The 19,978-nt window shown below is 46.1% G+C and overlaps 1 protein-coding gene across 1 annotated transcript in view; it reads left to right on the top strand.

The window, feature by feature from the left end:
• Positions 1–2,245: 2,245 nt before the first annotated feature.
• The window catches only part of LOC140492438 (equilibrative nucleobase transporter 1-like), a 29,574-nt gene continuing 11,841 nt past the window's right edge, over positions 2,246–19,978 (top strand). The window contains exons 1-7 of the mRNA XM_072591328.1: positions 2,246–2,456; positions 6,915–7,047; positions 11,079–11,125; positions 12,533–12,609; positions 14,881–14,973; positions 16,375–16,514; positions 18,903–19,135. Of these exons, the coding sequence (XP_072447429.1) occupies positions 2,246–2,456; positions 6,915–7,047; positions 11,079–11,125; positions 12,533–12,609; positions 14,881–14,973; positions 16,375–16,514; positions 18,903–19,135 (934 nt within the window). The remainder of the gene's footprint in view (positions 2,457–6,914; positions 7,048–11,078; positions 11,126–12,532; positions 12,610–14,880; positions 14,974–16,374; positions 16,515–18,902; positions 19,136–19,978) is intronic.

The following is a 19,978-nucleotide window of genomic DNA, read 5'->3' as shown; positions in this document are numbered from 1 at the left end:
TCAAGGCAATACTCAGAAGATAAAGAGCCACGTTGTAGGGATCTGAAGTCACATGCAATTCAGACCAGATTTCATTCCCACATTCGATTTTGTTCACTCAGGGCCATTAGGGAACCACATTGGTTTGTACAGCAATCAATGAGGGTTGGCATGGTCCCCATTACTGAGATTGGGTGTACATTTATCAACATTAAATGGTACCATCAGCTGTGGGATTTGAACTCAGTGCATTAGAATGACCATCCGAGCTACAAGTCGGCCAATGTTAACACTTCTCTTTGAGCTGAACATCTAACGAAGCAAAGCGAAATTACTACGATGCCAATCAATGATTTACATTTAACCTGGAAATGTAGAAAATAGGAGCAGGAGTAAGTTAGTTAGCCCTTCGAGTCTATCCCACCATTCGCTATGATTATAGCTGATCATCTGACTTAATAGCCTGTCCCCACTTTTCCTCATATCTTTTGATTCCTTTAGCAGCAAGAGCTGAATCCAGCTCCTTCTTGAAATCACACAATGGTTTGGTCTCGATTGCTTTCCATGGTAGTGGATTGCAAGGCCAGCAGCATATTTTTACAGTGACAAGAGAAAGGTTTGAAAAAAAACGCATGAGGGGTAATAAATATTTTACACAGAGAATAGTTCATGTGTGGAATGAACTTGCTGAGGAAATGGTGGATGTGGGTACAGGGGTTACAACATTTAAAAGACATTTGGATAAAGTACATGAATAAGAAGTGTTTGGAGGGATATAGGATAAGTGCAGGCAGGTAAAATTAGTTTAGCTTGATATTATGGTCAGCATGGACTGGTTGAACTGAGTTTTCAAGCTGTTTGACACTGTGACATTCCTCTTCATCACAGACCGAAATGGTTTACCTCAAATCTTTAAATTTACTTTATTTATTCCTTTAAACAAACTCATATACTCCTTGTCCCACATCTTCAGCAAGATGCTCCACTTCAACTTCACAAGAATCTAATCCCATCATTCGTCTGTTGGCCTCCCAAATTCCACCTTCTGTGAAATTAAGCTCAGCAAACAGTGAGTCAGCAGTTACCAACTTGCGCCTACTCTCATTCATTCATCACTGCTCACAGCGCCAGGGGTCAAGGTTCACTTCCAGCCTCGGGCAAATGTCTGTGTGGAGTTTGCCATTTTTCCCCGTGTCCACGTGAGTTTCCACCTGGTGCTCGGGCTTCCTCCCACGGTCCAAAGGTGGATAGATTGGCCATGGTAAATTGCCTTGTCATGTCCAGGGATTTGCACGCTAGGTGAGTTAGCCATGGATACAGAAGTAGGGTGAGGGCTGGGTTGGGTTGGGATGCTCTTTGGAGGGTTGGTCCAGACTCAGCAGGCCAAATGGCCTCTGTCCACACTGAGGGAGACTTGCAATGTGGAGAAAATCAGTGCCGAGCTGTCATGACTTCCATCTTCTAGGATGATGTGTGCAGATGGATTCCCCATCCTTTGGAGCAGATGTAGAAATCTCATAAAGGTGATTGGGTTAAAAAAAAGAACAGGGAAGCTTCCTGCTCTGTTGTAAGCCCATTGTTTTCTCTTCCCCCCCAACTAGAATAATTTGAATAAGTCATCAGACATCACCATATTGAGTGACTTGCTTCTTACTCTGCTCACATTGGCCAGAATGCTAGTATTGTTAGGCTGTACAGACCAATGAGTCTCTCTATCTTCCAGCTCACGGCAGACTGGATACAGAAGCACCTTGGAGCTTAACTCTGATTCCATGGCCCTGGTCTCATAACATCCAGCCTGATGGTGAAAGTCCAAAGTGCTCGATATTAATACTATTCTGCATCTAATATTACATGCTGTATCAACATTTCTTAGTACTTACAATCCTTTCTCAGGTACTCCCTTGTGTGAAAACAAGTTGGAATAACACTTCCAAAGTATCTCAATATTTTCTACACAATGTTTCCCTTCCTAGCTTGGGTCACAATTGTTACCTTCCAGCCAAAGCAAGCGTTTTATTTACTCTCAGCCTGTTTTTCATGTCATTTCCCATCTTAGTTCCATCGCTCATTGCCATGTCCAATCAACCCTTAATGAGATTTTTTTTAACCTCAACACAATGATGTCCTAAACAAGTCAACAGCAGCTGTACCTGAACATTATCCCACAAGTGTTTGCAATGTCTTAAAATGGGGGAAGTATCTCTATAGAGGGCATTTCCTTTTTTTTACCTCAGACCCATGAAGATAACATTCAAGGACGTCCATGAGAATTCCCCATAATTCGAGGCAAATGTTGAGCATCAAAGTCAAGCAGTATTTGACCTTTGCAAATGGCCTCTTCGAATGTCTATGCTTCGGGGGTGTCATCTTCGGCTGGGCCTCCCTGGTCTTTGTGCTGAAGAAGGAAGGCTATTTTTCTGATCTCTGTGACTCAGTCAGCAACATCAGCCACCATGGAGAGAGGAACAGTACTGGTAAGAGTGTGTCACTGAGCGTGTGCGGGAGAGACACCGAGTTTAAGGGAAAAGGACAGATGTGGGGAAGTGACAGCGAGACAGGGGGGATGAGGGTTCTCGAGGGAGACACAGGGTGATGAAGGGGAAAAGGGGGAAATCAGGAATTAATTAATTAGTTAATCCTTGCCTTAGACATGGTCCAGAAAATGATCAGCTTTGATGCTATGGACCAGACCAAACCCGCCCCCTCTCACAATGTGTCAAGGAATATCAACGAGATCCTATTTTACCTTATTTAAATGCAGGTTTTAGGCACTCTGTTCCTGTTGTAATTCAATTGGTCAAACTACTTTATCAAAACAGACTTTATTCTTATACCACAGTTGAAATTCAAACAAAGAACTGTTCCAATTTTGCAGCATCCCATAAATAAACCCTTGGCAAAGGAAATACAGCAAAACAGGTTTCCCTCACTTATCTCACTCCTCCAGTCAAGGAGAGAGAACACCACCACCTTTAGGTTCCCCTCCAAGATACTTAGCACCCTGACTTGGAAATACATCGCCGTTCCTTCACTGTCGCCTGGTCAAAATCCTGGAATTCCCTCCCTAATGGTATTGTGGGTCAACCCACAGCAGGTGGGCTGCAGTGGTTCAAGATGCCAGCTCGCCCTCACCTTCTCAATGGGCAAATGGAAATGGCAATAAGTGCTGTTCCAGCCAATGCTGCCACGTCCCATAAAATGAATAGATTTATCATAAATGGATCTAGCAGCTGAAAGAGAACTCGTGCTTTTTTTTACAGCAGCAGAGAGAGAGAGAGAGAGAGAGAGAGAGAGAGAGAGAGAGAGAGCGGTATCCAGCAGCTTCAACTCCACAAACACTAATTTCACCAACTGAAAAGAAAAACTAGACTCTTGGGTCTGTGTGTAAGCCTGACTCCACCCGCCTTCTTCTGTCTACTTTAAAGAAAACCCAAAACTATTTTCTCTGCTTTCCATGGAACAGATACCTCTCCATGAGCTCTCTTCAAGTGAAGCAGGATAGAACTAATCCCTCTTCAAGGCACATCTCATCCCACTTGACGCTGACAAATCATACCATCTGACCTTAGCTTTCAATGGTATTTTGGTGGCTGCACCCATTCCATAAACATAATTGGGTTTACTGATGAACCAAGAATATAGCTAGAAAAGTCCAGCAACTACAAATTCTTCTGTAATAACTCCCTTCTTAACTCTCCAAAGTTGGACCAAAACCCCAGTTAGATGATATATTCTGTGGTTGATTAGTTTTTTTTGATGATATATTGTAAGGGCCTGGTGGTATTATCATTAGACTATTAATCCAGAGACGCAGGGAATATTCTGGGAAACCAGGTTCAAATGCCACCATGGCAGATGAATTCAATAAACTCCAGGGATAAGGGACTAATGTTGATGACTGTCAGGAAAAATCCATTTGGCTCACTGATGCCTGTTCAGGAAGAAAATCTGTCAGCTTTACCTGTAGTAACCGACATGACACATACTGCAATGTGGTCAACTCTCAACTGCCCTCTGGACAATTAGGGATGAGCAATAAATGCTGACCTGGCCAGTGATGTCCACATACTGTGAATGAAGTAAAATATAATTATAATTGGCTGGATAAGTGCAGCTACATTAACGTTCAAGAACACAATCACCAATCCATGCAAAATACCTTCTCTTGATCAGTACTGAAACCACTCCCAGAACATTGACTGCGATTTTAGTGAGTGATGAAGTGGTGCTGCTTCAAGCACAGAATGTGTTTCCTACTCGCACTATCAATATAAAGTATAATATGGACTGCAACATTACCGAGGGATTTTGGCACCACACTGTATAGATGCATGAAACAGGATCAAACGCACTATGAGACAACGTGATTCCATGAATTGTAAGACTTGGATACTCAGAGCAGAGACACCACAGGTAGTTAGCCATCAGTCATACCTTCATAGTTCATATAAGACCATAAGACAGGGGAACAGGAGTAGGCCATTTGGCTTATTGTGTCTGCTCCACTATTCAATGAGATTGGGGCTGATCTGACAATCCTTAACTCCAAATTCCTAACTAATCCCCATTACCTTGTATCCCCTTGCTGATTACAAATCTTGAGTATACTTAATGACCCAGCCTCCCCAGGCCTCTCTGGTCAAGGTTTCTAAGAAGGTGAACAAACCTCTTCCCAAGCTCTTTCCTCACTGTGTGAGCCCTTCCTCTGAGATGATGTCCTCTGCTCCTCCACTCTCCTTCAAATTGAGCTGACCCAAATAAACCTCTTAAGAATTTTCTATGGTTTAATAAAGTCTCCTATCATTCTTCTATACTCCAAACACAAACATCTCCTTCCCCTGTATTCACCTCGTGAAATTTCTCAGGATTGCTTCCAGGGCCAGTATATCCTCCAATTTGGAGGATGGACCTGTTCAAAGTACTCCAGGTTTGGTCTAATAATTTTTTTGTTCCCTCATGGGCTTTGGGCATCGCTGGCTGGGTCAGCATTAATTGCCCATCCTGATTTGCCCCCCTGAGAAGGTGGGGATAAGCTGCCTTCTTGAACCACTGCAGTCCATATGCAGTAGGCTGACCAACAATGCCCTGAGGGAAGGGGTTCCAAGGTTTTGACCCAGCGATAGTGAAGGAATGCCGATATATTTCCAAGTCAGGATGATGAGTGGCTCGGAGGGGAACATGCAGTGGCTGGTGTTCCCATGGACCTGCCGCCCTTATCCTTCTAGATGGAAATGGTTGTGGGTTTTGGAAGGTGCTATCTGAGGATCTTTGGTGAGTTTCTGCAGTGCATCTTGTTGATGGTACACACTGCTGCTACTGAGCGTTGGTGGTGGAGAGAGTGGTTGTTAGTGGATGTGGTGCCAAACACGCGGCTGCTTTGTCTTCGATGGTGTCAGGTTTCTTGAGTGTTGTTGGAGCTGCACCTACCCAGGCATGTGGGGAGTATTCCCCCACACCCCTGACTGGTATCTTGTGGACAGGCTTTGGGGAGTTAGGAGGTGAGTTACTTCCAGCAGGATTCCCAGCCTCTGAATGATTGTCAATAATTAAACAGCAATGAACATAATGTGAGGCCACATGATCTCTGAGTTGCAAAATTTGAAAGTTGAAGGTGAAGACACCACCTCCATGACTTGCCAACAGTCACACTGATAGCTCTCATTCCGACCCCTGACCAAAAGTATTGAAGTTACTCTCGGAACCTGAGCATGCGTAGACAGGGTCCTAGTGCTGGTACTAGAGGAGGGTTGTCCTGGGATCGGGACAACATGGAAGGAGAGCTGGATCGTCAGATGTGGGTGTGCCCCACTGTCAGAGGAAATCTCCTGTGGATGCACTGTGACTAGACAATCAGTACCAAGGACAGCAGTCCCGATGGAGTACAATCCTAACGCAGGACTGGAGAAAGATCTACACTGTCAGTGAGCTGGTTTTGAAGGCTTAGGTACCAGAGGAGCATTGCTCTGTGAGGGTTTAACCCTGAGAGAGCACTATTGAAGGAGCAAGCTTGAGGGAAGTTCCCATTGCCATAGTAATGAGGGAATACTGAACTATCTCTGGAACTGACTGAAACCTCATCTTTTATCTCAGCTGAATACAAGGAGAATGTTCAGCACATTGACAGAAATTCTGGAGCTGGTTATCCTCCATGTCCTGGCCCTGCAGTCTACATCCTAATTTATCACAAAAATGATTAGCTTTCAAAATGATCTCCGGTGAATTGGTGGATGAATTGCACTAGCAGTGGAATGTTCCTTCTTATTAACTGTTTCTTGCTCATTGGCTTTTGCTCTCTCTCGGTATTCATCAGCCTGGGGCTCTGACAGCTCAGTCAGCTGGCTTGCAATGTGTATGATGTCAACAGCGTGGGTTCAATTCCTGCACTAGCTCAGGTTACCATTTAGAATTCTTCATCTCAACCTAGTCTCCTCACCTGAGAGCTTTCCAACCCTACGGTCTCTGTCTGTCTCTCTCTCTCTATAATGACAGAGCAGCCCCATGGTCCTTGCAGAATATGTTGACTTTCTCTTTATTCATCAACCTCTGTTGAACACATTCTCAATGTTTTGTCTCACTGCCCTTTTCTGTGTCTTTGTCTCCTTCTGACGATCTTGCACGTTCTCAGGCATGTTTTCTGCTCTGTCTCTCTCCATCCGGCTTCTTCAATTTTTTTTGTTGTCAGACTCTTTCTGACTCAATCACTCCTGTTTACTATTTCTGTCTTGATACCTTAACCTTTGTGTTGCTCACCCTCTCTATCTTGCTCACTCTGGTCTCATGCTTTTCTTGATAGTTTCCCATTTTTGGCTTCACTTCACACATTTTGCCTCTCATTGCTTTCAACTTATTCTCTTCCCGTGTTGTCCCTCCCCAACCTTGCTCTCCCTCCTTTTCACTCCCTCTCATTATCTCTCCACCTTACTTTGAACCAGTGGAATGTGATCTACAGGATCAGCACTTCGCCCTGGTCTTCACGCTGGCATCGTTCTCGCTCTCTTTCATCACCCTGCCCTGTGGGTTCCTGTTTGACTACTGTGGCACCATGGTGACACGATTCACAGCCATGTGAGTCCTCAATGTTTTCTCTGCCCGGGTTACCATTACTGTTTGGTCGTATACTAGCTGCAGGGTGAACGAGGGGAGTTGGATAGGACAATGAAGGATGGGGTGTTCATGCTAAATTGCCCTGCGGTGTTCAGAGGGTTTGATGGATTAGCCACGGTAAATGGGATGTTATGGGGTGATAGGGTGGGATGCTCATTGGAGGGTCAGTGCAGACTTGATGGGCTGAAAGGCCTCTTTCCACTTTGTAGATTCTAGGTCAGAGAGTGAACCACAGTGGGGATGGGAGCACGAAGGTGTCTGGAGAGGCAGTGTCAAGGACAGGCGGATGGAGAAAGAAAGGACAGAGGGTGAAAATGGATTGGAGGGGAGAGGCAGAAGTTGGAGCACAGCTTTTGGGGCACTTTCAGGGGGATGGTGGGCAGGAGGAGAGAAAAGTGGATAGATTTGGGGTCAGAACTGGGTGAGGCCAGTGTGATCAATAGTTGGAGTGAGGAGAGGAGGGGGTGGGTAATCCATGGGGTGGAGTGAACAGGAGTAAAGGAAGAATAAAGCCCCATTGGTGAGCACATCATTCTGAGGAAACAATCCACTTTGTGTAACAGTGTCCGAGATTGTGGGAAGGTGGGACCTGTACAAGAAGGACGGGTTGCATCTGAACTGGAAGGGGACCAAATGTCCTGGGTGTAAGTTTTGCACGAGTAGTTTGAGAGGGTTTAAACTAGTATGGCAGGGGGGTGGAAACCTGAGCTGTATACCGGAGATGAGAGTTGATGCAGATGAGGCAGTAGCAAGAGGTAGACCAGCTAGTGGGAAGGATCTTCTTGGAAAGGAGCCAAGGTATCAGTTAAAGTGTGTTTGTTTTAACGCAAGGAGTATCAGGAATAAAAGTGATGAACTTAGAGCATGGATCAGTACCTGGTGCTATGATGTTGTGGCCATAACAGAGACATGGGTTTCTCAGGGGCAGGAATGGTTGTTGGATGTTCCAGGGTTTAGAGCATTTAAAAAGAATAGGGAGGGGTGAAAAAGAGGAGGGGGTGTAGCACTGCTAATCATAGAGGGTATCACAGCTACAGAAGTTACCATTGTCGAGGAAGATCTGTCTACCGAGTCAGCATGGGTGGAAATTAGGAACAGCAAGGGAGCAGTCACCTCTTTAGTGGTTTACTACAGGCCCCCCAAGAGCAGCAGCAGGGAGATGAAAGAAAGCATAGCTCGGCAGATTTTGGAAAAGTGTGGACGTAGTAGAGTTGTTGTAATGGGTGACTTTAACTTTCCCAATATTGATTGGAACCTCCTTCGAGCAGAAGATTTGAATGGAGCTGTTTTTGTAAGGTGTGTTCAGGAGGGTTTCCTAACTCAGTACGTTGACAGGCCGACGAGGGGACATGCCATTCTAGACTTGGTGCTCGGCAATGAGCCGGGGCAGGTATCAGATCTTGTGGTGGGAGAGCATTTTGGTGATAGTGAACCACAACTGCCTCACATTCTACATAGCTATGGAGAAGGAGAGGATTCGGCAAAATGGGAGGATATTTAATTGGGGAAGAGGAAACTATGATGCGATTAGACATGAATTAGGAAGCATGGATTGGGAGCAATCGTTCCATGGTAAAGGCACTATAGACATATGGAGACTGTTTAAGGAACAGTTGTTGCAAGTGATGAATAAATATATCCCTCTGAGACAGGCAAGAAGGGGTAAGATAAAAGAACCTTGGGTGATGAGAGCAGTGGAGCTTCTCGTCAAAAGGAAAAAGGTAGCTTACATAAGGTGGAGGAAGCTAGGGTCAAGTTCAGCTCTAGAGGATTACAGTCAGGCAAGGAAGGAGCTCAAAAATGATCTGAGGAGAGCCAGGAGGGGGCACGAGAAAGGCTTGGCAGAATGGATGAGGGAGAACTCAAAGGCATTTTACACTTAAGTGAGGAATAAGCGAATGGTCAAAGAAGGAGTAGGGCCGATCAGAGAAAGCATAGGGAATTTGTGTGTGGAGTCTGAGGAGGTAGGGAAAGCCCTAAATGAGTTTTTTGCTTCTGTCTTTACGAAAGAAACAAACTTTGTAGTGAATGAAACCTTTGAAGAGCAGGTGTGCATGCTGAAATGGATAGAGATAGAGGAAGCTGATGTGCTGAAAATTTTGTCAAACGTTAAGATTGACAAGTCGCCAGGCCCGGACCAGATTTGTCCTTGGCTGCTTTGGGAAACGAGAAATGCAATTGCTTCGCCACTTGCGAAGATCTTTTCATCCTCGCTCTCCACTGGAGTTGTACCTGAGGACTGGAGAGAGGCAAATATAATTCCTCTCTTCAAGAAAGGAAATAGGGAAATCCCCATCAATTACAGACCAGTAAGTCTCACGTCTGTCGTCTGCAAGGTGTTAGAAAGGATTCTGAGGGTTAGGATTTATGACCATCTGGAAGAGCATGGCTTGATTAAATGCAGTCAACACGGCTTTGTGAGGGGCAGGTCATGCCTCACAAACCTTATCGAGTTCTTTGAGGATGTGACTAGAAAAGTTGATGAGGGTCGAGCTGTGGATGTGGTGTATATGGACTTCAGCAAGGCATTTGATAAGGTTCCACATAGTAGGCTCATTCAGAAGGTGAGGAGGAATGGGATACAGGGGAACTGAGCTGCCTGGATACAGATTTGGCTGGCCAACAGAAGACAGCGAGTGGTAGTAGAAGGAAAATATTCTGCCTGGAAGTCTGTGGTGAGTGGTGCTCCACAGGGCTCTGTCCTTGGGCCTCTATTGTTTGTAATTTTTATTAATGACTTGGAGGAGGGGATTGAAGCAAGTTTGCAGATGACACAAAGGTTGGAGATGTCGTTGACAGTATAGAGGGCTGTTGTAGGCTGCAGCGGGACATTGACAGGATGCAGAGATGGGCTGATAGGTGGCAGATGGAGTTCAACCTGGATAAATGCGAGGTGATGCATTTTGGAAGGTCGAATTTGAAAGCTGAGTACAGGATTAACGATAGGATTCTTGGCAGTGTGGAGGAACAGAGGGATCCTGGTGTGCAGGTGCATAGATCCCTTAAAATGGCCACCCGAGTGGACAGGGTTGTTAAGAATGCATATGGTGTTTTGGCTTTCATTAACAGGGGTATTGAGTTTAAGAGTCGTGAGATCTTGTTGCAGCTCTATAAAACTTTGGTTAGACCTCACTTGGAATACTGCGTCCAGTTCTCGACGCCCTATTATAAGAAAGATGTGGATGCTTTGGACCGGGTTCAGAGGAGGTTTACCAGGATGCTGCCTGGATTGGAAGGCTTGTCTTATGAGGAGAGGTTGACTGAGCTCGGACTTTTTTCATTGGAGAAGAGGGGACCTGGTTGAGGTATATAAGGTAGTGAGAGGCATAGATAGAGTCGATAGCCAGAGACTATTTCCCAGGGCAGAAATGGCTAACACGAGGGGTCATAGTTTTAAGCTGGTTGGAGGAAAGTATAGAGGGGATGTCAGAGGCGGGTTCTTTACACAGAGAGTTGTGAGAGCATGGAATGCGTTGCCAGCAGCAGTTGTGGAGGCAGGGTCATTGGGGACATTTAAGAGATTCCTCGACATGCAAATGGTCACAGAAAGTTGAGGGTGCATACATGAGGATCAGTGGTCGGCACAACATCGTGGGCTGAAGGGCCTGTTCTGTGCTGTACTGTTCTATGTTCTATGTTCTATTGTGCATCTGGTATGAACTGGCCTACAGTGGCTCACTGGCCAGTTTTGAATGTTATTGTCACAAACATCAGCAAAATATTTGTGATTTAAAGGAATTCAGGAGGAACCTCCTAAAAAAAGGTCAAGTCATGTATCCACATGGCCATCTTGGTTTTATTTGGCCCTTGAAGGATTGTAGGTGGAGTCAAGGCCAGCATTTAACATCCATCCTTAATTACCCTTGGGGGGGGGTAAGTGTGCATGTGGCTGGGTATCTGGGATTTTGTTCAGGTTGGGTGAAAGGGTACAAGGAGTACAATGTGGTGACGAGACAGCCTTGTATTTTATCACACTTTCTCCATCTCCCCAGATCTCTGTACACCTCTGCCAATTTAATGATTGCCTTCTCTACTCCAGGTGAGTCGAACATCTTTATTTCTGTGCAGAGTCTTGGCAGATGGGTAACGCTATAATCCAGTACATAAAGCCTGTTAATGATGATGGCCAGAACAGAAAGATGTCATTCATTCTCACCATATCCTACCAAGCTTTACAATATTCTAATGTTCCTTACTATCCTAAATGTTTACACATACCTGAATGACCACCATCGATTGGCATTCAGGCTGAGCTTGATTCATTTTAAATGCACGTATTGTTCATCTCAACTAGCTCATCGGTTAGCAGACTCCACAACATCCCCTTGCTGCGTTTCCCTTTTGGATTTATTGCTGTGTATTGCACATTAATGACCAACAGGTTCCTCAAGTCGAACTCAACCTCTGTCTGCTTTATTCAAACATTTCCAAATGCTAATAAGCTTGATGAGGGATCCTTTGATTCCCTGATGTCAGTGTCGGACAGGGAGAGATCATTTTGAAGTTGAATGAGGAGAATTGATGACCAAGTGAACATGTGAAGCACGGCTGATGATGAAGGGCTTCACAATCCAAGGACAGGATTGTGGGTATCATTAGAACACAGAGACTGGAGGAGGCCATTCAGCACCTCAAGCCTGTTATGCCATTCAATGGCTGGTCTGTGACCTAACTCCATATCTCTGGCCTATACCTCTTAATGCCTTTACGTGACAGAAGTTAAGTCACCAGGCATGTATTTTTCAACCAGTGCTGAAAATGCACTTATTACAGAAACATACAATCCCTACAGAGCCGATAGAGACCAGTCAGCCCATCAAGTCTTTCTCCACCCTCTGAAGGGCATCCCGGCTTATCCATGTAGCCCCACATTTACAGTGAGTAATCCACCCAATTTGGACTCTTTGGTGTAATTTTTCAATGCCGCCAATCCACCTAAACTGCACACTTTTGGACTTTGGGAGCAAAGTACACGCAGGCGCGGGGAGAACATACAAACTCCACACAGATAGTCTCTTAAGACTGGAATCGAACCCGGGTCCCTGGCACTGCAAGGCAGCAGTGCTAACCACTGAGCCACTGCCGCAGCCAAAACAAAGCTGCATCAAGATTTGAAATCAGGGTCCCCTGTTTACATGGCAGGCACTTTAACCCACTGAGCTATGAAGTAAAATACACGTGACACTAAAATCATTCATTCAGTAAGGCACTGAGCCCTCCCTACAGCACTGCATCTCTGTGGGACTCCATTGTTCTTGTTTGTGAAGCTATTCTCAATGTTAGTGACAGTGAAAATTGCCTGCCCTTTCCCTCACATTGTTTCACTGCTCCATGTGATGGACCATCTTGGCTATAAAGTGTTAGCTGATGAGCTGAGGCTCCACATGCTTGCAGTAATGCAATTCCCCTTTATATCTCATCATTGTCACCCTCTGTTCCCTCACAGATTCTGCTATCCTGCTGTTCCCTGCAGCCTGCATGATCGCAGGTGGTGGAATCCTCTTCTTCACCACCAACATACAGGTAATGGCCAGTCATCTGGCAGAATCTCTACAGGGAGTGCTGTACTGTCGGAGACTCAGCATCAAGAAAAGCTCAGAGATTGCTGGAGAAACTCAGCAGGATCTGGCAGCATCTGTAGACAAAGAAACAGAGTTAACATTTCAAATCCAGTGACCCTTCTTCGTTACCCTATCTTTCAGCTGAGGGTGGACAGCACTGTTGCTGTCCATACTGAGGGAATGCCACATTATTGGGATTCAGTAACCACGCAATATCCACTATTATAGGATCAGTATTCGGATAGTCTGACGGTGTCTCACAGGACAGTACTGAGGGGGTTATGTCTTGTCACTCTGTTTGGGAGCCTGTATTTGAGAGTCTAATATTGAGGGAGTGCTACAGTGCCTGAGGGTCTGTATTGAGTTACACCATTAGAGAGATCGACCATTGATTGTTCATCTCACAATGTGAAGGAACTTTCTGCCTACAAATTGGTTGCATTTCAATGATGAATGTTGCCTAGGCCATCAGCAATCCTGAACTCTCCAATCCAGTATCTTCCCTCATTACTGACCAGGCAGCATTCCTGCAGTGCTGCTATTAGGATCAAGAAATAGCCCTTCAGTTCCTAAGACCGTGGGGAAAACCCTTACTTCCACACAGATGGTGAAGCACTTCTTCCCTATGAAACTCCCTCAATACTGCCGCTCCAACAGTGCAACGCTGAACCTTCACCAGCTCCAATGCTGACTGGAAGTCAAGCATTTTGATTGGATGAATCTCCTTCGATGACATCATGTGCTTTTCTGAATGTTCTCAGTACTCTCTCCACAGTAGGTCAGCATTTATTGCCCGTCAGGCAGTTATTTGTCAACCACAGTTGGATAATTGTAGGCCACACCAGGTCATGACAGCAGTTTCCCAGATGGATTTCCCTCCCCTACTGACAATTTGGTCATCATTAGACCCTACTTTGGTCATCATTTGACCCTAATTTCAGGTTTTATATTGAATCCACCATCTGCTGTGGCAGGGATTTGAACCTGGCGCCCCACATCATGACCTGGGTGTCTCTGGGTTAATAACTCCACAAGGCCATTGTCTCCTGCTATTGGAGAGTAGCCCCTTAATCAAAGCCCTTTCTCGTGAATATTATTTTCTCGGGGAGCCGAATGCATGTTGTTAGCATCAGTCAATAGGATTCCGTGACGTACTGCTAATAAGAGGGAGAATCAGTTCAGATCACTTAAAATATTAGGGCTGACTGACCTAATTTTGCTCATATAATTTAATAGTCTTATGCCAACAGCGTTGAAGAAATATAGCTCTTTCCATCATTTCTGTGTTTCTGTTCTGTTAAGCTCTGCTGTTAACAATTGGATAGTTGAGGGAAGTGAAGGGAATTGGAGCCATTTACTATGACTGGGTATTGCCAATGATCTGTGGTGTTGAGGCCATTCCTGCTAGCTCACGAGGGCTGGACACTGTAAATAAATAACAGGAGGAACAGGCGGCCATTCAGCCCTTTGAGCCTGCTCCGTCATTCAAAACAATCATGGCTGATCTCATCTCGGCCTCAACTCCACTTTCCTGCCTGCTTTCCATAACCCTTCAATCTGCTGCTCATTAAAAATCTGTCTGTCTCCTTACTGTCCAGGTTGGTATGGTAGCTCAGCACTGCTGCCCCACAGTACTAGGGACCTGGATTCGATTCCACCCTTGGGCGACTGCCTGTGTGGAGTTTACCTGTTCTCCCCATGTGTGCATGGGTTTGGTCTGGATTCCTCCCACAATCCAAAAATGTGCAGGTCCGGTGGATTGCCCAGAGTGTTTAGGGATGTGCATGCATTTGTCACGGGCAATGTGGCATTATTATGATGGGAGATGGTCTGGGTGATGCTGTCTCGAGGGTTGGTACAGCCTTGATGGGCGAAATTAGCTCTTCCTATACTGTAAGGATTCTACAAATTGATTCAATATCCCAGCATCCACTGCTATCTGAGGGAGTGGATTCCACAGTTTCACAGCCCTATGAGCAAAATCATTCCTCCTCATCTCCGTTGGAAATCAGCTATCCCTCATCTTAAATTGAGGCCCTCTCATTCTGGATGCCCCACATAAGGAAACATCCTCTCTCTGTCTAAACCATGTGAGATATGGTTCTCTCAGTGCAAAGCCGAGATTGGATCCATGCCCATCACTGTTCAGTATAGACTGCTAACTCCAAGAATGGTTTGCAGGATTACACACCACCCCCACTCCACTGATGGTTTCTGTTCTCTCTGACTCCAGGTTGGGAACCTATTTGGAAACAAACGTGCCACCGTCATCACACTCTACAATGGGGCTTTCGGATCGTCAGCAGCCATGTATCTACTGGTGAAGGTGAGGTGGGCAGTAAGGGCACAAACAGATGGAGTAACGTGCTGGAATCACATTCCAGAACAGACTTAGGAGAGTGTAGCAGGAGATAACGTACTGACCTTACCCATCTTCCAGAAAACCACTGCCTTTCTTGTTTAATTCATTCATGGGATGTGGATATCACTGGCCAGGCCAGGATTTATTATCCATCTCGAGAGGGCAGCTTTGAGTCAAGAACATTGCTGAGGGTCTGAGTCTCAGGTAGGCCAGACCAGGTAAGGATGGCAGATTTCCTTCTCTAAAGGGCATGAGAGAACCTGATAGGCTTTTTCCCCAAGAATGGATGCATGGTCACCATTAGGCACATAATTCCAGATTTTTAACTGAATTCAAATCCCATCACCTACTGGGGCAAGATTTGAGCCCAGGCTCCGAGGTGGGTTTCCAGGTTAACAGTGCAGCGATAACACCACTGGGCCATCACTTCTCTCCCCTCTTCCTGTATCAGTGGAAGAGTCAGAAACCCTCATCACATTGGGCAAGTGTATCAATGTGCACTTGCAATGTTAAGGCTAAGGCCAGGTGTTGGAAAATGTGAAAGAACCAGTTTGATGATTGTGACCAATGCAGTTTCAATGGGCTGAAAGGCCTTTTCTGTATTGCAGATCCTCTGTGGTGTTCTTCCCATTGCCAGTGAGAAAGAGGCTGGGGGAAGAGGCTGAGGAGAATACATGGGTGTGAAAGGAACAGAGAATAGAACTGAGAGACAAGGAGGTGGCAAAGAAATGAAAGGTACTGCAAACGGGAAAGCCAAGAGGCAACTGAGAAAGCAGTGGAAAGGGAGAACAGGGTACGAGAGAAGGCTGGAGATGCATTAGGTATTGAACAGGAATAAGTGTATCCTCCTGGTGCTCCGGTTTCCTCCCACAGCCCAAAGGTTAGATAGCTAGATTCGCCATAAGAAATTGCCCATAGTTTCCATGGATGTACAGGTTAGGTCAATTGGCCATGGAAAATTGTCCCATAGTGTCTAGAGATGTGCAGTTTAGGGTGGATTGGCCATAGGAAATTGTCTCATAGTGTCCAGGGATGTGCAGTTTAGGTGGATTGGCCATGGGAAATAGTCCCATAGTGCCCAGGGATGTGCAGGTTAGTGTGGACTGGCCATGGGAAATTGTCTCATAGTGTCCAGGGATGTGCAGGTTAGATGGATTAGCTGTGGAAAATGCGGGATTACAGGGGTACGGTGGGATGCTTTTTGGAGGGTTAGTGCAAACTCAATGGGCCAAATGGCCTCTATTTGCACTGTCAGGATTCTGTGACTCTAGCAATGAGGAAGAGGTGGGAAGATTAGATGGAATCTTATGTGAGCTGTTAGTAATATGTATTTCATTTCTTCACATGCTGACACATCTTCTCTAGGGTTTGTACGAGTCTGGTGTATCCCTGAGATCCATGTTCATCTTCATCAGCTGCTTCAGCTCCATCCATATTTGTAGTACCCTTTTCCTGCTCCCACGGACACAAATTCCCAACCAGCTCCCAAAGGACTACAGCTATGGGTAAGTAGCACGGGGAGTGTGTCCAAGTCTGCAATCTCACCGAAGGATTCGGCTGCTTTCACAAGATTCACTGGAAAGCCTCGAATCCAATTGGGGAATGTCCAGAGGGTGACATAGTGACTCAGTGGTCAGTACTGCTGCCTCATAGCACCAGAAACCCAGGTTCAATTCCACCCTCGGGCAACTGTCTGTGTGGAGTTTGTCTGTTCTCTCGGTGTCTACTTGGGTTTCCTCCAGGTGCTCTGATTTCCTTCCATAGCCAAAGATGTGTAGGTTAGGCGGACTGGCCATGCTAAATTGCCCCACATGTCCAGCTATGGTCCTATTCAATGGTGGAGTAGTATCAATGGGCTGAATGGCCTACTCCTGTTCCTTTTTGTGATGGATTGAATTTTCATTAAATCAGGATTGGACCCTTGAATCAATGCTAATGGAAGAATGGGGAATATGTCAGTGCATGAGGTTACAGCTTCTGACTGAATACAGTGCTGCTGCTGTTGCGGGTCCACATTTTCTCCACGATGCCCAGTTTTCAGTGGCGCGGTCTGTTCAAATTGGTCATATTTTGTAGCAGAAGGTAGCCTTGGTTCTTCCACATAAGGACTAAGCATAGGCTGCTTGTATCTGCACTCTGATGGGAGATGCCTCTGTTAGGTAGGTGGTCAGCACAAATAGGTTTAGCCCATCTTGTTGCTACCACAGACTGAGTAAAGCAGTTGTGTCCTTTCGAGTTGAATATTGGGCTTGTAGTGACCCTCTTTGCGGTGCACATTAAAGTCCTCCACCCAGACCGCATATGTGCCCTTGACATTGCTGTGTTCACCACATTTGGAGTTCCACACAGACAGATCCCGACTTATCTGTCAGAATTGTCCCTTTCTGTCTGGAGGATCTTGAAGGAGAACCATTGCTGGTGCTTTTGAATCTGTAGTCTCTACTGTTTGTCCTGTTCGGTTCCGAACTCTGCTGGTTTAAAAGTGTGGGATATGTTGGTTACGGAGGCAGGCACTGAGGAAGCAAATGTGGCTGTAGTAGTGACTCTGTTTCAGGACATGGTTGAAGAGCTTCAGGGCAGAGGAAATGACCTGGGAGTTGCAGTGGGAGAGGGACTCCCTGAGATTCTTGTAGAGAGAGGAGGAAAACTTCTTCAAGGCAGGCATCCTTGCAAGAGGATTCAGAGTAGGGTTAGAATCAACGAGGTAAAAACAATGACTGCAGATGCTGGAAACCAGATTCTGGTTTAGGGGTGCTGGAAAAGCACAGCAGTTCAGGCAGCGTCTGAGGAGCAGTAAAATTGACGTTTCGGGCAAAAGCCCTTCATCGGGACTACAGGCAGAGTGCCTGAAGGGTGGAGAGATAAATGAGAGGAGGGTGGGGGTGGGGAGAAAATAGCAAAGAGTACAATAAGTGAGTGGGGGAGAGGATGAAGGTGATAGGTCAGGGAGGAGGGTGGAGTGGATAGGTGGAAAAGTAGGCAGATAAGACAAGTCATGGGGACAGTGCTGAGCTGGAAGTTTGGAACTGGGATGAGGTGGGGGAAGGGGAAATGAGAAAACTGTTGAAGTCCACATTGATGCCCTGGGGTTGAAGTGTTCTGAGGCGGAAGATGAGGCGTTCTTCCTCCAGGCATCAGGTGGTGAGGGAGCAGCGGTGAAGGAGGCCCAGGACCTCCATGTCCTCGGCAGAGTGGGAGGGGGTGTTGAAATGTTGGGCCACAGGGCGGTGTGGTTGATTGGTGCGGGTGTCCCAGAGATGTTCCCTAAAGCGCTCTAATAGGAGGCGCCCAGTCTTCCCAATGTAAAGGAGACCGCATCGGGATCAACGGATACAATAAATGATATTGGTGGATGCACAGGTAAAACTTTGATGGATGTGGAAGGCTCCTTTAGGGCCTTGGATGGAGCTGAGGGAGAAGGTGTGGGGGCAGGTTTTGCAATTCCTGTAGTGGCAGGGGAAGGTGCCAGGATGGGAGGGTGGGTTGTAGGGGGGCGCGGACCTGACCAGGTAGTCACGGAGGGAATGGTCTTTGCGGAAGGCAGAAAGGGAAATATATCCCTAGTAGTGGGGTCCGTTTGGAAGTGGCAGAAATGTCAGCGGATGATTTGGTTTATGTGAAGGTTGGTGGGTGTAAGGTGAGCACCAGGGGCGTTCTGTCCTTGTTACGGTTGGAGGGCAGAGGTGCGGGATGTGGACGAGATGCATTGGAGGGCACCTTTAACCACATGGAAAGGGAAATTGCGGTCTCTAAAGAAGGAGGCCATCTGTTGTGTTCTGTGGTGGAACTATCCTGCAGTAATTAGATACCCCTCATTCGTTTGAACAAAATTATTTGGATTGTTCAATTGCGGCTGTATCTTCGATAAGCAGATTCCTCCCTTGTCTGGATAGGAACACTTGTACAAATTTCGGATTGAAATCGTTATCCCGAGCACAGGAGACTCCGAGCCAGAGGAAAATTGTAAGAGGTGGAGATGGAACCGTCAGGTGGACCCCCAGGACGTGGATGGAGGTGGAAGAGCCTGGCAGAGAGACATCTAAAATCATGCAACTGGACAGGGGAGACAGAATGGAAAAGGAGGAAATGCTTGATGGTTGGAAAACTCAGACCAAATCACGAGGAGGTTTGAAAACATGGGCTCTCTCTGCCTCCAATTCCTTCCCTCTCCCCTCCCTTCTCAATCCCCTCTTTTCCTTCCTCCTCTCCCTTCCACTGAGTCAGTGGGCCAGTGAGCGACAGATAGGGTTTAATGCAGATCAATGCAAGGGGTTGTATTTTGAAGATGAACACGGACTTACACAATTAAAGTTAGGGCCCTGGGGAGTGTTGGTGAAAGACACAACTAGGGGTGCAGAGTTCCTTGAAAGTGGCATCGCAGGTGGACAGGGTGGTGAAGAAAGCATTTGGCATGCTTGCCTTCATCGATTAGACCATTGAGTGGAGGAATTGGGGCATCCTTTTATAATTATACAAGACTTTAGTAAGGCCACATTTAGAGTACTGTATACAGTTCTAATCGCCATGCAAGTGGAAGGATATTATTATAATAGAAAGGGTGCCAGAAAGATTTACAAGGATGTTACTGAGTTTGCAAAGTTTGGATTATAAGGAAAGGCTTTTTTTCCTGGAGAATTGCAGGCTGAGGGGTGGCCTGATAAAGGTTTTTATAACAATGAGGTGCATCAATGAGGTGAATAGTCAAAGTCTTTCCCCAGAGTGGGAGCGTCCAGAACTAGAGAGCAGGGGTTTAGGGCAAGAGGGGAGACATTTAAAAGGGACCAGAGGGGCAACCTTTTCACCCAGAGGGTGGTACGTGTATGGAATGAACTGCCAGAGGAAGTGGTGGAGGCTGGTACAATTACAACATTCAAAAGGCATCTGGAAGGGTATATGAATAGGAAGGGTTTAGAAGGATATGAGATAAGTGCTAACAAATGGGACTAGATTAATTTCAGATATCTGGTCA

Source organism: Chiloscyllium punctatum, chromosome 21 (assembly GCF_047496795.1).
Source record: "Chiloscyllium punctatum isolate Juve2018m chromosome 21, sChiPun1.3, whole genome shotgun sequence".
Lineage (NCBI taxonomy): Eukaryota > Metazoa > Chordata > Chondrichthyes > Orectolobiformes > Hemiscylliidae > Chiloscyllium > Chiloscyllium punctatum.
This window is presented reverse-complemented; position numbering and strand designations above follow the sequence as displayed.